At 41.7% G+C, this 27,363-nt stretch overlaps 1 protein-coding gene across 1 annotated transcript in view; it reads left to right on the top strand.

Annotated features, from left to right (window-relative positions):
• The window catches only part of shank1 (SH3 and multiple ankyrin repeat domains 1), a 201,159-nt gene that overhangs the window by 32,463 nt on the left and 141,333 nt on the right, over positions 1-27,363 (top strand). The window contains 1 exon segment of the mRNA XM_061905601.1: positions 22,189-22,725. Coding sequence (XP_061761585.1) covers positions 22,240-22,725 — 486 coding nt within the window. The 5' untranslated portion in view covers positions 22,189-22,239.

Here is a 27,363-nt window from a genome sequence, read left to right on the forward strand (position 1 = left end):
GGTATTTTTCAGCGCCATCGTGGCGAGTTTACTGACAGATATAAGTAAGAATTTTATATTACTTTATATTAGAAATGGCAACAGCGGAGGATGATTGTCCCGTAATAAGAAGATAGAAAAAAACAAGAAACTTATTGACTACGGCGTTGTCACGGACTTCAAAGGCGGACGCGCGCAATTTTTCAGAATTCAAGCAGATCCCAAATACAGATCAGCAGGCACCAGAAGGTAAGAAATGTTGCTTTTGCATAATATTGCAAAACACAACGCCAGATAATGTCTTACCCTATACACACACCATAATAATACTCCAATGTTTAATGTGCCAACAATCCTTTAAGCGGTGCGGCTTCATAGCTTACAAAAGTCGTAATAAAACATTTATCGATTTTTGAGCGCCGCCTGTAATGTTCTATATTTTCAATGGAACATATCAAATGTTCTGCGATGAGCTGGCGACTTGTTCAGGGTGTACACCGCCTTCCGCCCGATTGTAGCTGAGATAGGCACCAGCGCCCCCCTCGACCCCAAAGTGAATAAATGGTAGAAAATGGATGTATGGGCATATAAAATGTTGGTGTTTGCTTGAATCATATTGCCATCATAGTGCAGCCTAAACTTATCTCTTATGTTTGACTGCCATCTACTGGTCACACATATCATTATGCCTTGTACCTAATAAAATAGCTTCAAGGTGGGTTTGTTGAACCAAAATGATTCCTTACATTAGGCGCAATGTCGAGTTTTGTGGGAAAAAAAGGATTTTAATTGCGCCTTGTAGTCTGGAAAATACGGTAATGTTGATAACAATGTCTTTAGGTTTGGACAAAGTTACAAGCAACGGTCAGTTTGGGTTATGTCGACACCCGCTGGTGTTGACATCGGTCAGCCAGTCCAAAGGGTGTGGAGGTAAGCGGGTTCCGAAGTATTAACCGTGTTCCTTCTAGACCAAATCTCCTGACGGGCCTTCAAAGTCAGCCTGCTCCTGTAAGCGTGACCGCACCTGCAAATTGGATCATTCGCTTTTACGGGAGAAATAAATAAATAAAAAAATCAGGCCAGCGGGACGCTGTCACGCGTTCAAGCTCCCATTTGGCGCCTGCAGCGGCGGAGCGGCATCCAGCGTTAATATTTCACAGCGCTTCATATGTTCAGGCGGCCTCCTCCCCTGCAGCGATGCCCATTGTTGTTCATTTACGGGGGAGCTCGCCAACAAAAAGCTCCGACTCGGCCCTCGCCGAGGCGGCGAACGTATCCCAGCTCGTGTTGGAAAGTGGTGGCGCACACTTCCCGCAGAGACGGAGCAGCCATGATGAACGCGGCTAATTAATTATCAGGCTATTTGCGTGTGATCTCAGCTCCGCGGCTCCCAAGATGACGCAGCGCCATCGCGGCTTCTACGGAGATTAGAGCGCTTTAACCAACACATGCTCGCACTCTGGAGGACAAGCAGCACACTCAACTTGCTGCATTGCAGCCATTTTAATCTGAGCTTAGCAAATAACTGTTTATGTTAAAAGCCTGGCTTACTGGCGTCGACATAAGCGAGTGTCTACATAGCCGAAATCGAAACAAACCATTTTTTACACATTTACTTTGCCAGGACACATGCGGGGAACAGTTGATGATGAACGATTTTTAACTGACTGTACGCCAAGATTTATATCGACGTAAGTGGGCACGAGTAGAAAGATAGAAAGAAGACAAAGGCCTCTGAGTCGGTCGACATAAACGGGTTTTGACTTGAGACAAGAAAAGACATTGGTATGTTCCAGTGTAGCAGAGCTTGGAACGTGTCACCGTAGTGTCGGTCTTAACCCCAGGATGCAGAGACGGCAAGCGAAGTGCAGGTAAACATTTATTTTCGAGCAGAAAAAAAATGCAACAGGAAAGTGCACAAAAAGGCAAAAAACGATCAAGCAATTATAGGGAAGTCTTTGCTGCAACAAGCAAAACTATGATTGGCATGTAAAGCATCCTGATTGGCAACAAGGAACAAGTGGGTCCTGATTGCCAATCAGGGACAGGTGAGGAAGCCAGCGCTCAGACCGGAGAGCTGGTGACAAACAGGAAGTGCAGGCACTGAAATTAAGAGCACTGGAAAGGAAATAATACTAAGCACGATGGGTGTAACGGGACGTGTATTCTTATTGAACCGTTTCGGTACGGGGGTTTCGGTTCGGTTCGGAGGTGTACCAAACGAGTTTCCACACGGATGTATTAAGTAGCGTATCGCACGTCGTGTAAACAATGCACACCGAGGCACAACACAAGGCATGCTAGCAACGACCGGGCTACGATTGAATGACCATACCTCCTTTTTTCACCGGACATGTCCTCTTTTGCGGGGCTGTCTGGGTGGAGTTTCTTAAATGCCTCAAATGTCCGGCATTTTAAGTTTCGGTTGCATGTATTTTCAATTTACGTTCAGGGTTGAGAAGGGATTAAAAACCAAACAAATTGTGCACACAGATGCATTCGTGAGGGAGGGGCAGAGACAGAGAGATCGAGAGAGTTATGATAAATGCGCATGCGTCGACAGGCTCTGCTTTTTCTCCATTGATTTATCAGATTTGATTTTTTGTTATCTATAGCCTGGGTGTCATAAGTGTGCCCCGGAGGCCATTTGCGGCCCACAGCTAATGTTTTAAAGCCCCACGGCACATTCTAAAAATACTATTAAAATAAACAAAAACATAAAAAAGCTTAAAAGTTAAATGTAACTTGGAAAAAGTTGCAACGTTGACTAAAAACAAAGCTTTTTTTTTTCTTTCAAACTGTCATTGCTCAAAATATAATTGAATCAAAATCAATGTTTTTATGAATTATTGACCTCTCCAAGGTTCCCCTTTACTTCACATCAAATATTCCACTAAGAGAAATATTTTTGGTGGAGGATTTTGCAAATCTGGTAAATAAATAACCAAAACATTTTTATTTTGTTGTTTTCTTACTTTACCGACAATGAACCGAACCATGACCTCTAAACCGAGGTACGTACTGAACGGACATTTTTGTGTACCGTTACACCCCTACTAAGCACAGGAACATAAATAATAATCAGAACTTAGCAAATAACTGTTTATGTTGAAAGCCTAGTTTAGTAACGTCGACATAAGCGAGTGTCAACATAGCGGGAATCGAAACTAACCATCACATGCGGGGAACCGGTGATGATCAAAGATTTTTATCCGGCTGTACGCCAAGATTTATATCGACTTAATCGGGCACAGGTAGACGAAAGTAGACGAGGACTCGATGAGTTGGTGGACATAAGACAAGAGAAAACATTGTTACGTTCCAGTGTAACAGAGCTTGAAACGTGTTGGTCTTAACCCCAGGATGCAGAGATGGCAGGCAAAGTGCAGGAAAAACATTTATTTGTGAGCAGAAAAAAAATTATGCAGCATGCAAGTGCACAAAAAGGCAAAAACCGACCAAGCAATTATAGGGAAAGCTGTGCTGCAACAGTGACTAAGATTGGCATGTAAAGCATCCTGATTGACAACCAGGAACAAGTGGGTCTTGATTGCCAGGCACTGAAATTAAGAGCACTGGAAAGTAAATAATACTAAGCACAGGAACATAAATAATAATCTGATCTTTGCAAATAACTGTTTATGGTAAAAGCCTGGTTTAGTGACACCGACATAAGCGGGTGTCAACATAGCGGGAATCGAAACTAACCATCCCATTCGGGGGACAGCTTTTAATCCGATTGTACGGCCAAGATTTATATCGACTTAATCGGGCACAAGTAGACGAAAGTAGACCAGGACTCGATGAGATGGTGGACATAAACGGGTTGTTGACTTAAAGGGGAACATTATCACCAGACCTATGTAAGCGTCAATATATACCTTGATGTTGCAGAAAAAAGACCATATGTTTTTTGAACCGATTTCCGAACTCTAAAAGGGTGAATTTGGCGATTTAAACGCCTTTCAATTGTTCGCTGTCGGAGCGATGACCTTTCACCCGTGACGTTACAACAGGAAGCAATCCGCCATTTTCTCAAACACATTACACACACCACGTCAAATCAGCTCTGTTATTTGCTGTTTTTTCGACTGTTTTCTGTACCTTGGGAACATCATGCCTCGTCGGTGTGTTGTCAGCGGGTGTAACAACACGAACAGAGAAGTTTTCAAGTTGACTTACGTGGAGTGTGCTAATCAGACATATCCATGGTCACGGCATGCTAATCGATGCTAACATGCTATTTAGGCTAGCTGTATGTACATATTGCATCATTTTGCCTCATTTGTAGCTATATTTGCATCCAGCCTTTCCCTCCACACACATTTAATGCCAATCAAACACATACCAATCGACTGATTCAAGTACACCAGTGGTCAAAAGATGCGAAAGTCCCTCGTTTGTTCTGCACATTTTACCGACTAATTTTACCTACTAATTCATTTGTATCGCGGTACTATACTAATACCGGTATACCAAAAAAACCCAGAGAAAACAGTAGCGATGACATCGCCAACTATTATGGAACATTTTTTGTCCACAATGTCAACCAAGGGTCAATGCAGCCAGTGAATGTGGCACACACTCACTGAGGCGTCAATTGCCTATCACTACGGTACAGTTATATTTGTTACAAGCCAGCTCTAACATCAGTCATGTATCGTGTTGTGTTCGTGTGCAAAGCATTACTGATTGGGATCTGCATTCCATTCAAACATTAAAACTTGGCTCGATCTATTGCGTCATTTTAAAAATTCCTGTCGCATTTCTACATAGACTTAATCGTGACCGCTCAATTCACAGTTGAGCTGATCTGTAAGCCGACAAAAGAATACTTGCTTATGCGCTTACCACATAATGATGTGACAGCAAAACGGGCTGTAAAATATTGTAGTCTGCAGCTGTCAGGACGCGACAGGCCCTGGCCAACGATGCGACTTGGGGTTAATCGATAGGGAACCTGCGACTCGAGGGCCGTCCAGCGTCTTGTCATAATAATAAAGCAGCAGGTGACCTGGAGAGTGCATTAAAATAGAGAGCGAGAGAGACGCTGCCAACTTACATTTATGACAGCCATGAATTCCAATATGTACTTTGTTTTGTAGGCTTCAAGTCTTTTTTTTTTTTCAAGTCACGTCACAGGAAATTGGCCTGTGGAGTGTCAATGGTTGGATGGGCTTCACTCCTCTGCACTGTATTGTCTCAGCTCATCGTTTCCTGCGGGGGTAGGGATGGCTATGGAATTCTGTTTTTTGATAGGCACCGACCGAATTGATTCACGTGAAATCAAACGCTGCCCTATTGTGATACATTTTGTTGTTTGTGACGTCACGTCGCACACTAAACACCGACACACGTAAATAATCACTCCAGCAGCACTCAGCCAAACTCCCTCTGAGTAATGTTGCAATTTTAAACACCAACAAAGCAACAAGCAAAGTACCATATTTTCTGGACCATAGGGCGCAACTATGAGCGGGTATATTCACGTCTTTTTTCATACAAAAGGCGCACCGGATTATAAGGCGCATTAAAGGAGTCATATTATGATTTTTTTCTGAATTTAATACATTTCCTTGTGGTCTACATAACACGAAATGGTGGTTATTTGGTCAAAATGTTGCATAGATTGTTTTACAGATCTTTAGGGAAGGTAATTAATGTGTTGCTTTTTTTTACTTTCAAATATTCGGCGTATACAGTTGAGAGATGTTTCATGAGAGCAGAGTGCGTGCCTTTTTAAAAAGCAGTGCTTTTCGCCAAGTGGCACGTGACATCATTAGCATTAGCTCAGCTGTGTTCGTACTGTTGAATGTTAAAGTCCCAACGATCGTCACACACACACACACTGGGTGTGGTGAATTTTGTCCTTTGCATCCCTATGTTCACCCCCTGGGAGTAATGTTGAGATTTTAAAGACCAACAAAGCATTAAGCAAAGTACCATATTTTCTGGAGCATAGGGCGCACCGATGATTGGGTCTATTCAAGTCTTTTTTCATACAAAGGTGCATCGGATTATAAGGTGCATTAAAGGACTCATATTATGATTTTTTCCTGAATTTAATACATTTCCTTGTGGTCTACATAACATGAAATGGTGGTTCTTTGGTCAAAATGTTGCATAGATTGTTTTACAGATCTTTAGGGAAAGTAATTAATGTGTTGCTTTTTTTTAACTTTTAAATATTTGGCGTATACAGTTGAGCGATGTTTCATGAGAGCAGAGTGCGTGCCTTTTTAAAAAGCAGTGCTTTTCGCCAAGTGGCACGTGACATCATTAGCATTAGCTCAGCTGTGTTCGTACTGTTGAATGTTAAAGTCCCAACGATCGTCTCACACACACACACACACACTAGGTGTGGTGAATTTTGTCCTCTGCATCCCTATGTTCACCCCCTGGGAGTAATGGTGAGATTTTAAACACCAACAAAGCAACAAGCAAAGTACCGTATTTTCTGGACCATAGGGCGCACCGATGAGCGGGTATATTCAAGTCTTTTTTCATACAAAAGGCGCACCGGATTATAAGGCGCATTAAAGGAGTCATATTATGATTTTTTTTCTGAATTTAATACATTTCCTTGTGGTCTACATAACATGCAATTGTGGTTCTTTGGTCAAAATGTTGCATAGATTGTTTTACAGATCATCTTCAAGCCAATTTCTGACAGTCGCTTCAGGATGCACCGTTTTGTGGGCGGTCTTATTTACGTGGCTCACCTTCTACGCCGTCTTCTCCCCATCATCTTTGTTGTAGCGGTGTAGCGTGCAAGGATGGGAGTGGAATAAGAGTCAGAAGATGGAGCCAACTGTTTAAATGACATTCAGACTTTACTTAAATCAATAATGGAGCAGCATCTCCTCATCCGTGGCTCAGTAGTGAAATAATGCTGTAAATGTGTCCTGTAAACTGCGATGAGGTGGCGACTTGTCCAGGGTGTACCCTGCCTTCCGCCCGATTGTAGCTGAGATAGGCGCCAGCGCCCCCCGCGACCCCGAAAGGGAATAAGCGGTAGAAAATGGATGGATGGATGGATGGATGGTGTCCTGTAAAAAAACGTCCAGAACTCTAAAATTACGGAAGTTCCATGGGTGAATTATCTAAACTACACTGGTGTTTTTTAGCACATCCATACCGAGATATAAGTTGGAACTTAACGCTAATTTATACTAGAAATGGCAAAAGGATAGTGTGAATGCCCCATAACAAGAAGATAGTGGAAAAAAAGGAAATGTGTCGACTACGGTATCCACACGGACTACAGTGGCGGATGTGCGCAAATTTTCAGGGCTTATGCAGATCCTAAATACACAACAGGTACCAGAAGATAAGAAAAGTTGATTTTGCATAATATTGTGAAACAAAACGCAAGATATGTCTGCTAATAGGTGCCATTTTGCGGTCCTTATACACACACACCATAGTAATACTGACTACGGTAGCCGTAATGGGTCGACAATCTATCAAGCGGTGCGGCTTCAAAGTCATACTAAAACGTTTGGACTGAATTTTGAGTGCCATGTGTAATTTTCTTTATTTTCAATGGAACATTTAAAGTTTTAGTGTCGTTTACTGGTGTCATATTGCAGTCTACACGTATCTCTATTGTGTGACTGCCATTCAGACAAAAAGATCACATTTATCATTACACCATGTATCAAATAACATTGCTTCAAGGTCGGTAAGCACAACCAGAATTATTCCGTACATTAGGAGCACCGGGTTATAATGCGCACTGTCGATTTTTGAGAAAATGAAATGATTTTAAGTACGCTTATAGTCCGAGGAATACATTATGCTTGGTAGAAAACGCTCAAACGTAAAGTAAGGCTCCTTTCTTTTAAAATGCGGTAGCTTAATGCTAATTTACATTCCATTTGCTGTAGACAGTCTACTTTTAGCATTAGATACTTTACATGGTAATTTCAACACCTCCAAGTTTGACTAAGATGAATGTTTCAATCAAACAGCTGTGTGTAATACGTACAATACTTACAGTATAAATACTTTGTAAGGCACAACATAACACATTCAACTTTCTGGAAAAAGCTACTTTGTAGTTAGACAACATACCTATACAGTACTGCCATCTAATGTCTTGGAAGTGCAACTGCATTGCAAATGAGACTAATATAATAGGAAAACAAGGTATGACAACTGGTCATAATCAGCTAATTTTTACATGTTATAATAACAAGTAAAATTGTATTATAAAACAATTAACATTTTATAACGCACAAAAGTACCCACAATTGGTATCGTTGAGTACCGATATTGGAGATTAGTACCGTATCGGTTCAAATGTGATAAGTCAAATGGGAGGGGGACATTGTGTTCTGGTTTGGACACTAAGGCTCGGGCCTCAGCCAAGTCGATGATGGAAGCCATTTTCTGGCTGCCTGACATCAACGTAATCGAAACCTAAAAGTAACTATTTCTTGCACACTCCTTCACAAATTAAAAAAAAAAACCTTGCATGGGTGTGTAGAATCCAGGTTAGTACTGCCATGCTTTTATTTTGAAGCTTATTTAGCACTGAACAGGAAGTCACCCCTACAATTGTGGCACATATACAAAACCATTTTAGAAAGAAATGACCACTGTTCGGAAAATCCATACAGTTACTCTGTTCTTTTCCCCAAAAAGTAATTGCATAATGGATGTAATTACTCTTTAGGGAAAGTAATTAATGTGTTACTTTTTTGTACTTTCAAATATCCGGCGTATACAGTTGAGAGATGATTCATGAGAGCGGAGTGCGTGGCCTTTTAAAAAGCAGTGCTTTTCGCCAAGTGGCGCGTGACATCATTAGCATTAGCTCCGCTGTGTTCGCCCTGATGACGACTGTTGAATGTTAAAGTTAAAGTCCCCAACGATCGTCTCTCTCACACACACACACACACACACACACACACACACACACACACACACACACACACACACACACTAGATGTGGTGAAATGTGTCCTCTGCATTTGACCCATGCCCATGTTCACCCCTGGGAGGTGAGGGGAGCAGTGAGCAGCAAAGGTGGCTGCGCTCGGGAATCATTTGGTAATTTAACCCTTAATTCCAACCCTTGAGCAGGGAGGCAATGGGTCCCATTTTTATAGTCTTTGATATGACTCGGACGGGGTTTGAACTCACAACCTTCCAATCTCGGGGCGGACACTCTAACCCAGGGGTCTCAGACACGCGGCCCGCGGGCCGATTAAGGCCCGCGAGATGTTATTTTGCGGCCCCCTCCTCAATATAAAAGTTTAATGTTAGTGTTTTATATGAATGGTGCTTGACAGCGTTGTGTCAAGCACCATCAAAGGGGAACATTATCACAATTTCAAAAGGGTTAAAAACAATAAAAATCAGTTCCCAGTGGCTTGTTTTATTTTTTTAAGTTTTTTTTCAAAATTTTACACCTCCCGGAATATCCCTAAAAAAAGCTTTAAAGTTCTTGATTTTCGCTATTTGCGGTGCGACTGTCCATTTCCCTGTGACGTCATACAGGGCTGCCAATACAAACAACATGGCGGTTACCACAGCAAAATATAGCGACATTAGCTCGGATTCAGACTCGGATTTCAGCGGTTCAACAGATTACGCATGTATTGAAACAGATGGTCGGAGTATGGAGGCAGATAGCGAAAACGAAATTGAAGAAGAAATTGAAGCTATTGAGCGAATAGCTATTGATGCTATTCGGCCATACCATGGGTGATGAAGTGGCCCATAGCATGGCTGCCTTATTAGCATCGCCGGTAAAATGTGCAGACCAAACGATCAGGACTTTCGCATCTTGTGACACTGGAGCAACTTAAATCCGTTGATTGGTAAGTGTTTGTTTCGCATTAAATGTGGGTATCTAGTTTCAAATGTACATACAGCTAGCGTAAATAGCATGTTAGCATCGATTAGCGTAGCATGTTAGCATCGATTAGCTGGCAGTCATGCTGTGACCAAGTATGTCTGATTAGCACGTAAGTCAACAACAACAACAAAACTCACCTTTGTGATTTCGTTGACTTAATCGTTGCAAATGCATCTGCAGGTTATCCATACATCTCTGTGTCATGTCTGTCTTAGCATCGCCGGCAGACACTCTGGCAAATTCAATGGGGGTCTGGCGGCAGATTTCTTGCCAGTGGTGCAACTTGAATCCCTCCCTGTTAGTGTTGTTACACCCTCCGACAACACACCAACGAGGCATGATGTCTCCAAGGTTCCAAAAAATAGTCGAAAAAACGGAAAATAACAGAGCTGAGACCCGGTGTTTGTAATGTGAAAATGAAAATGGCGGCTATATTACATCTGTGACGTCACGTTCTGACGTCATCGCTAAAAGACCGATAAACAGAAAGGCGTTTAATTTGCCAAAATTCACCCATTTAGAGTTCGGAAATCGGTAAAAAAAAAACATGGTCTTTTTTTCTGCAACATCAAGACGCTTGCATAGGTTTGGTGATAATGTTCCCTTTTAACCTACTCAGTGGCCTAGTGGTTAGAGTGTCCGCCCTGAGATCGGTAGGTTGGGAGTTCAAACCCCGGCCGAGTCATACCAAAGACTATAAAAAAAATGGGACCCATTACCTCCCTGCCTGGCACACAGCATCAAGAGTTGGAATTGGGGGTTAAATCACCAAAAATGATTCCCGGGCGCGGCACCGCTGCTGCTCACTGCTCCCCTCACTTCCCACGGGGTGATCAAGGGGATGGTTCAAATGCAGAGGACACATTTCACCACATCTAGTGTGTGTGTGACAATCATTGGTACTTTAACTTTAACTTTAACTTTGTGTGCAGAGCTGAAGGAATCTACCAATCACGGTGTGGTATGTGGCTCCCCTCGGTGCCGCTGTAAACAGTCCGGGCCATGGAGCCGAGCGCGCCCGATAGCTTCCGAAGCACTCCGCCGAAGGACCGAGCGACAATACAAAAGTATGATGCACTGGACCCCAGCACTGATACTTCGTTAGAGAGTCACTGGGCTAATCGGACGTGTAACACATTAGTCGTGATGTTAACCTGTTTGGGGCTTATTGTGTTACCGTAACTGTAAACTTCACTTCTCACATAGTATGTGTATACGTTGTTGCTGACTGGAGAAATCAAATTATTATTGTTATTCATGATTGATTTATTTACTTAATTCTCATTTTGTTCATTTATATTTTGTTTTTATTTTATGTTGAAAATAAAAATAAAGACATTTAGAAATGTTTTTTTAAGAAATATTTTCTCGTGGCCCGGCTTCACCCAGACTCTGCATCCAGTGGCCCCCAAGTAAATTAAGTTTGAGACCACTGCTCTAACGACAAGGTCACTGAGTTGCTTGAATGTGTTCACTGATAGTCCACAAATTGTTTTTTTTAGGATTACATTACTATCTCTTAAAATTTTGGTTCATTATTCCCCCATAGTAGTAGTCACAGTTGTGTGTGTTGGCTGTTACATAATAACGGCGTCAACATAAGGAGGCATTTTCTTGTAATAGTAAGAACACTGTGGATCGGGATTTTATGAGTTCTCCACATACACATGGGTTTTACTGTATGATTTGAAACAAGACCTGGTTCAGGTGTCACGGGACGCTGCTGCAAACCCCGCCCCTTCGCCGCTCTCTATAGGCTGTTACATCACAACTTGCGTAAAAAGGAACATGTGCATGACTTCTCCTCACGCTCCCCACGGTCCACATGACTTCCCTCACTGGCCTTGAAGGACTTAAAGAGGTTGATCCCTTTAGTCCGACAAGAGTACAGAGGTCCGGGGCCGAGCAAACACACCAGCCAGGCGTGGTTGGACCAGCGCGCCGCTTTGTGTGCTGATGTCAAACGAGGAGGAAGGGAAGTTGGCCGCTCCACTTTTAGTGGCGGGAAAGTGGGGCGATCTGTTCTTTGGAAGTCTACCAGTCAAATGTCCTGGGGACCGAGACGCAGAGAACGTCTATCTATACAACCGGCATGTCCTAGATAGACGGGAGGACGGAGCAGCGGGAATGCACATGAAGATGTGTCTGTTTGTGTGTGTCGGTTAAATGTCAAACTGCTGGTGGATCAGGCTTCCGATGGCGTCACTGAGGTAACTGGTTGATATCAGTTTAGTAGGTCAAAACTGCAACAAACTTACCGTGTTGTCTGTTTTATGTTGACCCATATAGATAGCTACCTCATCAGGTACACCTAATGCAGGCCAGGGCAATTATTTTTACTCGGGGAGGCAAACACAAACAAAAAAGATAACATTTACGGTATTTTTCGGACTATAAGTTGCAGTTCTTTTCATAGTTTGGCCAGGTGTGCGACTTACACTCAGGAGCGACTTATGTGTGAAATTATTAACACATTAGAGTTAAATATCAAATAATATTATTTAGCTCATTAATGTAAGAGACTAGACGTATAAGATTTTATGGGATTTAGCGATTAAGAGTGACGGATTGTTTGGTAAACGTATAGCATGTTCTATATGTTATAGTTATTTGAATGACTCTTACCATAATATGTTATGTTAACATACCAGGCACCTTCTCAGTTGGTTATGTGTCATATAACGTACACTTATTCAGCCTGTTGTTCACTATTCTTTATTTATTTTAAATTGCCTTTCAAATGTCTATTCTTGGTGTTGGGTTTTATCAAATAAATCTCCCCCAAAAATGCGACTTATACTCCAGTGCGACTTATATATGTTTCTCTTCTTTTTTATGCATTTTCGGCAAGTGCGATTTATACTCCGGAGCGACTTATAGTCCGAAAAATACGGTATATGTAATTTGTAGCTGAATGTAGTGACTAGAGCAAAATGTTGAAAGAGGCATATTGGACCAAACATACAAAAAACAAATCTGTCTAAAGCCGCAAAAAATGAAAAGCCGTATATTTGTCTTATAATGAAGGCAACACATTACGTAAGTGTCTATATTGATTATATTAGCCTACTATCAAAATGACTGTCGCAGGCTGAAGCAAATGTTCGTTGACAGAAATGTTGAAATTTAATATTTATTGTACACATTTTTACAACATTAGACACCAGTAGTAAATCAGAGGCTACTCGGGTTATTTTTAATGGCCAAAGGTAAAGATGTTTGTGTCCAAGTTAAAGGAAACGGCAGGCTGCCTTTTTTAATAGATTTGTTACAATCTTTGGCAAGCTAGGTAATGTTTGCTGTGGTCTGGAACAACATGGCACACAAACAACTCTCTGCAATGCAGCCAATATTACATGCAGATAATGTGACATGAGAAATGCAAAACTAAATTATATTACAAGAGGAAAAAAGTAAAGTCTGCTCAGTGGCCTTGAGGTAAGAGTGTCCGCCCTGAGATCGATAGGTTGGGAGTTCAAACCCCGGCCGAGTCATACCAAAGACTATAAAAATGGGACCCATTACTTCCCTGCTTGACAAGGGGATGGGTAAAATGCAGAGGGTAATTTCACCACACTTAGTGTGTGTGTGACTATCAGTGGTAATTTAACTTTTAACTTAAAGGATGTTTAATGAGCTCTACAAATGAGGCATAATGATGCAATATGTACATACAGCTAGCCTAAACAGCATGGTATCACTGATTAGCTTGCAGTCATGCACTGACCAAATATACCTGATTAGCACTCCAACAAGTCAATAACATCAACAAAGCGCACCTATGTGCATTCATGCACAGAATACAATTTTTGGTGGACAAAACTGAAACAAAAAAGGAGTGGACTTTTTTTACATGTAAACAAACTGTTGTGTCACAGTCCACACTATGGTGAGTTCAAGAACCGCTGAAATTAGTAAGACGAAAGAATGTTCACCAAATACTTTCATCAGTGAAGCATACACACAAACATATTAACCAGTGGGATTTCTAACAATTGGGAAGGTTTGTGTCACGTTTGTCCTCAAGCAAAAAACGTACTTATGCAAAAAACAACCCCCCCCCCCCCATCTTTTTCCATTTTCAATCCTTTTTTAAAAATGTTCAAGGGAGCCACTAGGGCGGCACAAAACAGTCGCGGGTTGTTGAACCCCCGACTAAATAAATAAAAGATGAACGCTAGCTAATACGATGTTACTTAGCTTTGTTAGCGTGGTCTGTCAGCATCCAATCAGATGACATAACAGTGCTGATGCCATTGACGTCCAGTTCAATGGCCATCTTGTTGACTGTTTTGATCGGATAAATGACCAACACAAAGCTGCAATCTGATTGGGTGAACGCCAGGAAGCAGCAGCAGCAGCAGCGAGGATAGAGACATCAAATGACGAGCAGAGGAAACCGAAACGTTTTCATCAGTAATTTTTTCGACTAGCACAGAAGAAGAGTGACTCAGTGGATGAAACTCAAGCTGTCAGGGGCAATCATTTCTACACGTTCATTAAATTACAAATAGGTGGAGCTGAACATTCCTGTCAGATTTAATTGACCTACAAGCACAACGTTCATTTCTCAAATGAAACACTTTCAATTTGACAAGGCGGGGGTAAATAATAGAATGGAAAATGGCACAATATGTTACTGCATATGCCAAGAGCTAAATTAGGAGTCTTTGTTTGTTTACTTTACTACTAAAAGACAAGTTGTCTTGTATGTTCACTATTTTATTTAAAGACAAAATTGCCATAAGAAACATATGTTTAATGTACCCTAAGAGTTTTTGTTAAAATGAAGCTAATGATGCAATTTGTTGTGGCCCCATTTATTTAGAAAAGTATCGAAATACATTTTGGTACCGTTAGCGGTACCTAAATATTGGTATCGGGACAACACTAGTCTGGGTATAATTTTGATCTTTTAACGCCAAATAAGGTGAAGTGAATTAGATTTATATAGAGCTTTTTCTCTAGTGACTCAAAGCGCTTTACATAGTGAAACCCAATATCTAAGTTCCATTTGAACCAGTGTGGGTGGCACTGGGAGAAGATGGGTAATGTGTTTTGCCCGAGGACACAACGGCAGTGACAGTATAGCGGAAGCGGGATTCGAACCTGCAACCCTCAAGTTGCTGGCACTGCCACTCTACCAACCGAGCTAAATGTTCTTATTTTCCTATTTACTGTTTGTCTCGTTGACCAGAGTTGCATTTATTATTCACTTCCGCACAGCTATTTGTTTAAAAAAAATATATATACATATTTATTGATGGTATTTATTTTTATATATTATATTACCATCATTTGATTTATTTGCAGGTCAAATGTAGTGATTTTTTAAATACAGCAAATGCCCATTATGAAAACACCAACACAGTATCAATGCACTGCCAATACAGATAGTGAGCATGCCATACACTTACTATGGCGAAACAAAACATTTTAGTGTTTGTGTCAGAAAAAAGAAAAAAAAAAAACAGATGGAGAAAAAGAAGAAACCTTAAGAAGGGATCGGAGATGCAATCGATGTCCAGTGGGTACAGTTATTGAATTGTTGAATTGTTATTGTTAAATTAATTTGTTGTTAATTTAATAGACAATGTGGGAGTCTAGTCTGTCAGTACTCCAGCAGATAGTCATGGTGGGAGGGGATCTTCTTCCAGCATCAGTCAGGTCAGCTCAGCAGAGATGTCTGTTGTTGAGCATGGAAGAGGGATCTAATTGTAGTCAGCCAACACCTCGTCCAGACTGGTACCTCTTCAGAAACTAACCACGGTGTAATAATAGATGATAAAATTAACTGGAAATCTCATGTAAAAAATATACAACATAAAGTAGCAAGAAACGCGTCAATAATGAATAAAGCAACACATGTTCTAGACCAGGGTTGTCAAACTCAAATACAGAGTGGGCCAAAATTTAAAAACTGAACAAAGCCGCGGGCCAAAGTTGAAAAAATTAACCTTTTAATAGGGACCTAAACAAGTTTTGCAATGAATATTGAACAAGCAAGGCTTATGTTACTTTATCGTGACATGCAAAATCGAGTTTCAAATAATAATGACAATAATAATAATAAATAAAAAATAGCAATGGCATATCAAATAAAATATAAATAAAAATGTAATGCCTCTTTTCTATTTGCAGCCCTCCTAGGTAAATATCAAAATAACATTTTTCCACAGGCTAATAATACATTTGAAAATAAAATAACAATAATGAATGAATCAAACGCCTTGTGATGAGGTGGCGACTTGTCCAGTGTGTACAAGCTGAGATAGGCTCCAGCGACCCCGAACGGGACAAGCGGTAGAAAATGGATGGATGGATGGAATGAATCAAACATACAAGCCTTGAAGTAGCCAGAGAAAGTGCGTGAATAAAAACGTTAATATTTGCTCAGTTTGCTACACTGATTTGCTTTAACACACAATATGGAACAAGCAACGCTTATATAACTTAACAGTGCAAAATCAACTTTCAAAAAACAAACAAAAAAACATCAACGGCATGTTAAATAAAATGAAAATTAAAAATTTGGTGGTAACGGGGGGGTGTATAGTGTAGCGTCCCGGAAAAGTTAGTGCTGCAAGGGGTTATAGGTATTTGTTCTGTTTTGTTTATGTTGCGAATGTTCCCCCAAAATGTGTTTGCCATTCTTGTTTGGTGTGGGTTCACAGTGTGGCGCGTATTTTTAACAGTGTTAATGTTGTTTATACGGCCACCTTCAGTATGGGTGTTGACCAAGTATGCCTTGCATTCATTTCTGGGCGTAAAAGCCGCATATATTATGTGACTGGGCCGGCACGCTGTTTGTAGGGAGGAAAAGAGGACATGACGACAGGTTGTAGAGTACAATAAAGGCAGGGTCCTCAATATTGTTGTCTGGGTGGAAATCGGGAGAAATTCGGGAGAATGGTTTTCCCGGGGGGATTTTCGGGAGGGGCTCTGAAATCCGTGAGTCTTCTGGGAAAATCGGGAGGGTTGGCAAGTATGAGTATTAGTGGTGAATGCGGTGTTACGGCGGCACCACTGCTGTATAATACTGGCGGACCAGCTCTAATGTTAATTTGATATTGCCTCAAGGGCCAAATTAAAATACACGGCGGGCCAAATTTGGCCCGCGGGCCAGAGTTTGACACCCTTGTTCTAGACCAAAAATCACTTCATATTATTTTTTGCTCGCCAGTATTACCATATCTGAGTTATTGTGTAGAAATATGGGAAACAACTGCAAAAGTGCGCTTCATTCACTAACTGTGTCACAAAAAAGATCAATTAGAATAATACATAATGTCGGACATAGAAAACATACAAACCCTTAATTTATTGAATCAAAAATAATGAAATTCAACAATTTGGTGCATTTGCAAACAGCTAAAATGTTGTACAAAGCAAACCCAAGAATGTACAACAATTCTTCTCAACAAAAGAGGAGAAATATAACCTTAGATGAAAATCTAATTTAAAACATTTGTATGCTTGTACAACACTTAAAACCTTTAGTATATCTGTATGCGGAATTCAATTATGGAACTGATTAACCAAATAAATCAATGTACTAATGATTCAGTTTAAGAGACTGTTCAAACTACACGTGTTCACAAAATAAACAGAACAATAATTATGATGAACATCTTGAACCTTTTTTTTTCTTTTGAGATAAAGATTATTTATGTATTTAATATTTGTTTACTCACTATGGCAGGGGTAGGGAACCTATGGCTCGCAAGCCAGATGTGGCTCTTTTGATGACTGCATCTGGCTCTCGGATAAATCTGAGCTGACATTGCTTAACACGATAAATAATGAATAATTCCACTTGTAATCACAGTGTTAAAAATAATGTTCAAAATATAAAATATTGTCATGCATTTTTATGTTCAAGAAGTCTGTAAGAAGTACTTTATTTATTATTGGTTAGTGTGGGGCTTGCCCTCCAGGGGGTACTTCAGACCACCAAGCACTGACATGAGAGCCAGTTTCAGGGTTACAATATGGTTTTATTTTTCAATAAGTCCCTCAGTTGCTTTCCAGCAATTGTATTTTTCTCTTTCGTTCTCGCTGGCGCTCTGCTTTCTAGCCCCAAGCCAGTCTCTCCTCCTGGCTCCTGCTTATAACATGGCGACAGGTGATCATATAAAAAGGCCCAGGTGGGCCGTCTACGCACCTGTCGCTGAATTCAAGGCCGGTCCTGGCAACACCCTGCTTCGCTACAGGCCCGCAGGCCACGCCCCCTCTACAGTTAGCTTCAGAATAACAATGTTATTACAAAGAATAAGAGACTTCTCTAGAAATGTTGGTCTTTCTTAAAAATGGATGCGTTTTGTTGTGTTCAGTGTTAAAAAAAATCTTATATGGCTCTTATGGAAATACATTTTAAAATATTTGGCTTCTTGGCTCTCTCAGCCAAAAAGGTTCCTGACCCCTGCACTATTGTATATGACTAATTTATGATGTATTTATTCGCTGTTCTGTTACAGAGAACAAGGAAATGGGACAAATTGCTTTGGAATGAAACAGGGGTAGGATTACATAAGCTCTGCTTCTTCCTACTCCTTGTTGTGTTGTAATGAAATGACTAAAAATGTGTGATGTATTACATTGTATCGTATGCATGTTCCAAATAAACAGAAACTGAACTGAATGGTCACCTAGTATCCTCTCCAGGCAGGAAGGGGAGGGGGACAAGGCAGAAAAGCGGCAGGTCAACTGGTCTAAAACGTGGTCTATTTCCAGGATAGTGTATAAGTTTTAAGGTGGGACTTAACTGCTTCTATTGAGGTAGCGTCTCTAAATGTTACTGGGAGGGAATACCAGAATGCTGGAACCAGAATAAAAAAATGGGCTCTGGGATCCATTACAATCTCATCATCAGACCTGGTGAGTGAGGGGGCGTGCCAGGGACACAATGCTCTGTTGCGCTGTCAATTAAGCCCCCGTGCCCACCGGTTGCTTCTCCAATGACCATGGTGCTCTCTCTCACTCTTTATTCAAAATTAGCCTACCTTATGCTGACCCTCTTGGTGCTGATTGCGTGATAGAATGAAGGGTCAGCGAGGTTAATGTGCTTTTAAGATGCTGAGCAGACGGAACGTGGTAACGATTTGACCTGAAATGCAAACGACTCTCTACAGATAGAAAGGAAGACGAGTTAAGACTGTGAGATATGAAACAGAAATGAGCGTCACCTTTTAGAAGGTACATTATATTGCCAAAAGTACAAACCCCGTTTCCATATGAGTTGGGAAATTGTGTTAGATGTAAATATAAACAGAATGGGGAAGGCGTGGCGCAGTGGAAGAGTTGCGGTGCGCAACCCGAGGGTCCCTGGTTCAATCCCCACCTAGTACCAACTTCGTCACATCCGTTGTGTCCTTGAGCAAGACACTTCAACCTTGCTTTTGATGGGTGCTGGTTAGCGCCTTGCATGGCAGCTCCCTCCATCAGTGTGTGAATGTGTGTGTGAATGGGTAAATGTGGAAGTAGTGTCAAAGCGCTTTGAGTACCTTAAAGGTAGAAAAGCACTATACAAATACAACCCATTTATTTTTTTATTTAATACAATGATTTGTAAATCATTTTCAACCCATATTCAGTTGAATATGCTACAAAGACAACATATTTGATGTCCAAACTGATAAACATTTTTTTTTTTTGCAAATCATCAACTTTAGAATTTGATGCCAGCAACACGTGACAAAGAAGTTGGGAAAGGTGGCAGTAAATACTGATAAAGTTGAGGAATGCTCATCAAACACTTATATGGAACATCCCACAGGTGTGCAGGCTAATTGGGAACAGTTGGGTGCCATGATTGGGTATAAAAGCAGCTTCCATGAAATGCTTAGTAATTCACAAACAAGGATGGAGTCAGGGTCACCAATTTGTAAGCAAATTGTCGAACAGTTTTAGAACAACATTTCTCAACGAGCTATTGCAAGGCATTATGGATTTTACCATCTACTGTCTGTAAAATCATCCAAAAGTTCAGAGAATCTGGAGAAATCACTGAAGGTAAGCGTCGATATTACGGACTTTTTATCCTTCAGGCGGTACTACATCAAAAACAGACAACAGTGTGTAAAGGTTATCACCACATGGGCCCAGGAACACTTCAGAAAACCACTGTCAGTAACTACAGATGGTCGTTACATCTATAAGTGAACGTTAAAACTCTACTATGCAAAGCCAAAGCCATTTATCAACAATATCCTGAAAGGCCGCCGGCTTGGCTGGGCCCGAGCTCACCTAAGATGGACTGATGCAAAGTGGAAAGGTGTTCTGTGGTCTGACGAGTCCACATTTCAAATTATATTTGGAAACAGAGGACTTGGTGTCCTCCAGAACAAAGAGGAAAATAACCATTTGGATTGTTATAGGCACAAACTTCAAAAGCCAGTATCTGTGATGGTATGGGGGTTTATTAGTGCCCAAGGCATGGGTAACTTACACATCTGTGAAGGCACCATTAATGCTGAAAGGTCCATACAGGTTTTGGAGCAACATATGTTGTCATCCAAGCAACGTTATCATGGACGCCCCTGCTTATTTCAGCAAGACAAGTGTTACAACAGCGTGGCTTCGTAAAAAAAGAATGCGGGTACTTTCCTGGCCCGCCTGCAGTCCAAACCTGTCCCCCATCGAAAATGTGTGGCACATTATGAAGCGTAAAATACGACAGCGGAGACCCCGGACTGTTGAACGACTGAAGCTCTACATAAAACAAGAATGGGAAAGAATTCCACTTTCAAAGTTTCAACAATTAGTTTCCTCAGTTCCCAAACGTTTGAGTGCTGTTAAAAGAAAAGGTGATGTAACACAGTGGTGAACATGCCCTTTCCCAACTAATTTGGTACGTGTTGCAGCCATAAAATTCTAAGTTAATTGTTATTTGCAAAGAAAAATAAAGTTTATGAGTTTGAACATCCAATATCTTGTCTTTGTAGTGCTTTCAATTAAATATGGGTTGGAAAAGTTTGCAAATCCTTGTATTCCGTTTATATTTACATCCAACACAATTTCCCAACTCATATGGAAACAGGGTTTGTATTTGGCCACCTGCTTAGACTCACATATTTACTTGAAGTGTCATCCCATTCCTAACCCATTGGGGTTCAATATGATGTCGGTCCATCTTTTACAGCTATTACAGCTTCAGCTCTTCTGGTATGGCAGTCCACAAGGTTGCAGAGTATGTTTATAGGAATTTTCCACCAATCTTCCAAAAGCGCATTGGTGAGGTGACACAATGATCTTGGTCGAGAAGGCCTGGCTCTCAGTCTCCGTTATAATTCATCCCAAAGGTGTTCTATCGGGTTCAGGTCAGGACTCTGTGCAGGCCAGTCAAGTTCATCTACAACATACTCTGTCATCCATGTCTTTGGGTTATACTTGTATAGCGCTTTTCTAACTTTTTTAAAGGAACTCAAAGCGCATTGACACTATTTCTACATTCACTCATTCACACACACATTCACACACTGATGGCGGGAGCTGCCATGCAAGGCGCTATCCAGGACCCATCAGGAGCAAGGGTGAAGTGTCTTGCTCAAGGACACAACAGACGTGACTAGGATGGTAGCAGATGGGGATTGAACCAGAAACCCTCAGGTTGCTGGCAAAGCCACTCTCCCAACTGTGCCATGTCTATGGACTTTGCTTTGTGCACTGGTGCACAGTCATGTTGGAAGAGGAAGGGGCCCGCTCTAAACTGTTCCCACAAGGTTGGGAGCATGGATTTGTCCAAAATGTTTTGGTATTCTGGAGCATTCAAATTTCTTTTCACCGTAACTAAGGGGCCAAGCCCAACTCCTGAAAAACAACTCCACACCATAATTCCTCCTCCATCAAATTTCACACTCTGTACAACGCAGTCCGAAATCTAGCGTTCTCCTGGCAATCTCCAAACCCAGACTCGTCCATCAGATTGCCAGATGGAAAAGCGGGATTCATCATTCCAAAAACGCGTCTCCACTGCTCTAGAATCCAGTGGCGACGTGTTTTACACCACTGCTTCCAAAGCTTAGCATTGGACTTGGGGATGTGTGGCTTGGAAAGACTCTGCGTACTGTACGTGGGCTAATTGGAAGGTCATTAGTGATTAGGACACCTTATTCTTATGATTTGGATGGGTGGCCAAGTACTTTTGGCAATATAGTGTATTTTGTCATGTTTCATGATGGTGGGGTGAGTTGATGATTCACTGGGGCTAGCAGTTTTACTTTGACCACACTGCTGTCTGTCAAACTCCGCCCCTTACTGACCCCATCACCCCGCTTGGTACCACAAACCTCATTTCCATGGTTTTGTTTTCACATCCCTAATAACCTGTCCTTCTATTGCAGCATCACTCCGAGAATGATGGGGTTGCCCGTGGCGCCGCCCTCACTGTCGCCATGACGATGCCCTTCAGCCCCCTGTCCAGCGACGAGGAGCACCAAAGGATGCTGGGAAACAACCGGCATCTCTATCCTGGGGCGGATGAGGAGGAGGAGGAGGAAGAGGAAGAGGAGGAAATGGAGGGAAACGAGCGCGACGAGGACGGCGAGGAGGAGAACGGCGAGCTGGAGGGGGAGGAGGAAGAGGAGGAGGAGGAAATGGCGGAAGAGGCCCGGCGAGGAGGCCCCTCGCGGGCGGGCAGGGCCGAGGGTCAGAGGCAGTCGGTCAAAGTGGTCGGACGACCCGGGGAAAGACAAGTCCGACATGCAAACCCGGGACACGCGGCCAACCCCTACTCGTCAAATCCGGGCGCCGCCCACCAGCAGCCGGCCAATCAGCAGCAGAGGAGGCTGAAGGAGCGCACGCCCAGCTCCGTGCCGCCTGAGGACGCCCACATCGCCATGATGGTGTTCCGTATTGGCATCCCGGACATCAAACAAACCGTGAGTGGACTCTGAACACCAAATTATACTTCTTGTAACCATGGCAACAACAAAATTAACAGTGAAGTGGATTTTTCTGAGTGATTAGCGATTATATTAACCTTCATCCTGGAAAAAGCCGCCCAGGTTGGGCCTCAAACACTCGACCTTTGCCGATCACATAATACATAATAATAGAAATCATTTCATTTGATTATCATTATTAATCATCACTTGTTCTGCTGGTGGGCTAACCCTTTTTTACACCGCGCCATTTTTGTTTTCCGTGTTCACTGCGTAAAAGTCATCATCCGGTAGTATCAGAGCCTAACCGCGGGTGTGAACACCTGACACACCCTTCTCCCGCCCAGTTGTGTTGGAGGCTGGCGCTGACGTCGTCACGCATCAAATATTTGAAAAAGGACAAGATGATCGTACTGTTGAGATGAAAGCAAAGTCAATGAAAATTAGGGGTGTCCTGATCATACTTGCCAACCCTCCCGATTTTCCCGTGTGACTCCCAAATTTCAGTGCCCCTCCCCAAAATCCATTACATTCTCCCGGATTTGTCCCGATATCCACCCGGACTTCAATACCGTGTGCGGGCCTTAAAAGCACTGTCTTTGGCAGGCTCTGCAACCTGTCGTCACGTCCGATTGTCTTCTATACAAACAGCGTGCCGGCCCTGTCACAGAACATATGCGGCATTTATACACACATGAGTGAATGCAAGGCATACTTGATCAACAGCCATACAGGTCACGCTGAGGGTGGCCGTATAAACAACTTTAACACTGTTACAAATATGCGCCACACTGTGAACCAACACCAAACAAGAATGACAAACACATTTCGGGAGAATCCTTTGCAGCACAAAGTTCTGAACAAAATCGGTGACAAAGGACAGCCTTTTGCGGAGTCCAACCCTCCCTGGAAATGTGGCCGACTTACTGCTGGCAATGCGGACCAAGCTCTGACACTGATCGTACAGCTAGCTCTATAGACATCTTATAAGTAGACGCAGCATCGAGCGCTACTGCCTACTGGCGCTGACGAGACGCGGGGCCGCCATCTTGGAGTGGTGATCCGCTCCACTCAGTGCAATTCATTTGGCAGGAGCAATGAACTGGCAGCGCATTTAGTTCATCTTACCCCACTCAATACCACTGATTTCCATGCGTTTTTTTTGTCATACGTGTAGCTATGATAAAAGACACATGTTTTGGCGTGTTTTATTGTTCATAGTTTGCTTAACAGTAATAGAATGTTCTAGATGCTATAAGTGACCAGACTTCCCAGATTAAAACTGGGAATATAATCGGTCAGCTATTTTTAAATTCAAGAAACAATTTTATTAGGTTATATATACATGCGTATATCCTACATAAACAATGTATGAATACATTAGATATCTATATATCTTAGGGACCTATAGATTGGATCTCCGTTGCTGTAGCAGCAGAGAGTTTATTCAATGCCGGTTAATTTGAAATCGCATAAAGGGAAGAAGATTAAGAGCTATTCAGTAGGATTTAAGGTCCAAGCTTACATCACACTCAAATTTTTACTGCATGCCTTTGGTAAGTGCCGGAGTGAGAAGAGGTTTTAAAATAATAGCGCATGCTTACTTTTACCGCATGCCTTTGGTAAGCTGTTTATTCTGTCTTGACACTTTGAATTAATATTTTGTATTACATTCTTCCCTTTGTGATTGTTTTATATGTATTTTTATATGTATGTTGCTTTGGATAAAAGTGTCTGCCAAATACTTAAACATAAACATATATAAACACCTGAAAGTGTTTATATCAGCTAAAACCACCAATCTGTTTCACTGGATTCAGAATAAAATCAAACTCTGTTTTCAAGTATGACGTTTTTTAATTTAGTTAATTTCATTGACAAGCAATTCTATTAAGGTCATACTCTTGTTTGCTAGCGGCTACGATTTCAGTATTATTGAGGATCTTTGTTCCTTTTCAACTCTGTGGTAATATTATTTTTACAAAATACAACCAATAAATAAAATAAATAAATGGGTTGTACTTGTATAGCGCTTTTCTACCTTCAAGGTACTCAGTACGTTAATGTTAAATCTTACTTGTGAAAAGTGATCCCCCGATTCCTATTTTTAGCAATCCGCTCATTTGAGCAGGAAAACGCTGAACACCAACCCGGCATCTTTGTTTTCTACCTGTCAACTGTCAGTTTAGGCTGCTTGCCGGCTCCTCATCACCACTTCAAGATGGCAGCCGAATTTCTCGCGTCACAGCAGCCTTTGCTGCGTCTACTTGTAAGATGTCTATGGCTAGCCCTCCTTATTTTGGAGGCACGTGGAAGCCACGCCCACTTCTTGGGGGGTGGGGGTGGGGGGGTCATAAAACATACAAATTACAATTAGTCTGACATCAAATAAAAGAAAACACATTGATTTCACATACATTATCAGAAAGAATCATACCTCATTGGCCTCACAAACTCCGAGGGAATGAAGTTTATTTTCAAGACGAGACTCCATTAACCTCTTCCGTCATGCTGCTTCCCTTATTCCGTCACATAGTAGAAAGGTGGAGGTGGGAAGCTTTTAGCCTTTAGCCACACCAACACACCGTGTTTCCTTGTTTAAAATTCCCGGAGGTGAAGCTTTACTATAGATCAGAGCGGTAAAGGAAACATGGATCCCGAATACATGTCGACGGGCAGTTTTGGGTGAGAAAAATGTGGAAATAAGTCGGCTCTTACCGGAGATCAGCAGAGCTTCTGTCGTGCTGCAGCTTTGTGACTTCCCACAGAGACTGGCGTGGACACACCCCTCCGACTATCAGGTACTATTTAACTCACTAAAACACTAGCAACACAATAGAAAGATAAGGGATTTCCCAGAATTATCCTAGTAAATGTGTCTAAAAACACCTGAATCGCTCCCAATATGAATTGATTAACGTGGACCCTGACTTAAACAAGTTGAAAAACTTATTCGGGTGTTACCATTTAGTGGTCAATTGTACGGAATATGTACTGAACTGTGCAATCTACTAATAAAAGTATCAATCAATCAATCAATCAATGCAATTGCCTTTTTTTTTTCTTTTCTAGTCATTCACTCTAAATTTCCTCATCCACGAATCTTTCATCCTCGCTCAAATTAATGGGGAAATTGTCGCTTTCTTGGTCCAAATAGCTCTTGCTGCTGGAAGCTTACATTATAAACAATGTGAGGACGTGAGGAGCCCTACAACCCGTGACGTCACGCACACATCGTCTGCTACTTCAGGTGAAGGCAAGGCTTTTTTATTAGCAACCAAAAGTTGCGAACTTTATCGCCGATGTTCTCTACTAAATCCTTTCAGCAAAAATATGGCAATATCGCGAAATGATCGAGTATGACACATAGAATGGACCTGCTATCCCCGTTTGAATAAGAAAATCTCATTTCAGTAGGCCTTTAATTGTCCCCCCAACAACGTGACCAAACCGGGAAAAAAAAGTGTTCCCCTCCACTTTACATGTGTTTTGTAACAAAAAAGTTAACATATACTTGCATGAATTAACCAAAGGAAATATATTTTTAATCACATTACATTTACCGTATTTCCTTGATTTGCCACAGGGCATATAGTGTGCGCCTGCCTTGAATTACTGCCGGGTCAAACTTGCTTCCCAAAATAATTAGTGCATGCTTAGTATTACCGCCTGGTCAATCTCGTGACGTCACGAGTGACACTTCCCCTGTCATAATTTTCAAAATGGAGGAGGCATATTTCAATGCCGGTTAATTTGAAATCGCATAAAGGGAAGAAGATTAAGAGTTATTTAGTAGGATTTAAGGTCCAAGCTTACATCACACTCAAATTTTTACTGCATGCCTTTGGTAAGTGCCGGAGTGAGAAGAGGTTTTAAAATAATTAGCGCATCCTTACTTTTACCGCATGCCTTTGGTAAGCGCAGGAGTGAGAAGAGGTTTTAAATTTACGCACCGGCGGCAATTCAAGTAAATACGGTAGATATGAACTTATATTTATACATTGTATTTATTTGTTCGAACCAACTATGATATTATATAACATATATAAAATGTGCTTCTGTCAGCAGCTACATGTTTTCATTTTCTATTATTAATTTCATTTATTTTAGCTTTGCATAATTGTATGTTAATGTTTTTTCGTCAGTCGCTTTTGCAGTATATTTGATTGATATTTATTATTGTCATCAGCCTGACCTAAGCCTTGATAATCATCTTTAAGACGAAATCAAGGTTTCATATCATTTGACAATGTAAACTGGGAGCAGGTTCGTTGACGCTGTGCGTTGGAGATGTTTCCTCAGCTGTAACGCCTCAAGTCTATTAAGTCAAACTAAAGAGCTGGAGGAACTCTGCAAATCTCTTTCGGCGACTTCAGCAAAGTGAAGAGCGAGACTTTCAAGGTGACCACCGCTCCGCCGACACAAAAAGCTTTGGAGTGCCATCACTAGAGCGAGCGTTTAAAAGCCCTCCAAGCAGGGGAAGGATTTGGAGAGGCAGAGAATGGTAAGCGTGAAAGCAGAAAGCGGGAAGGACCGCCTTTGGCTCCGCCGCGCCAAAGGTGTCCTGAACGCAGCGATAAAGTGCGCCGTGAAATTCCATTTTTAGATGTGACCGCTTTAAAGAGACCTTGACCA

Source organism: Nerophis ophidion, linkage group LG07 (genome assembly GCF_033978795.1).
Source record: "Nerophis ophidion isolate RoL-2023_Sa linkage group LG07, RoL_Noph_v1.0, whole genome shotgun sequence".
In the NCBI taxonomy this organism is placed as follows: Eukaryota; Metazoa; Chordata; class Actinopteri; order Syngnathiformes; family Syngnathidae; genus Nerophis; species Nerophis ophidion.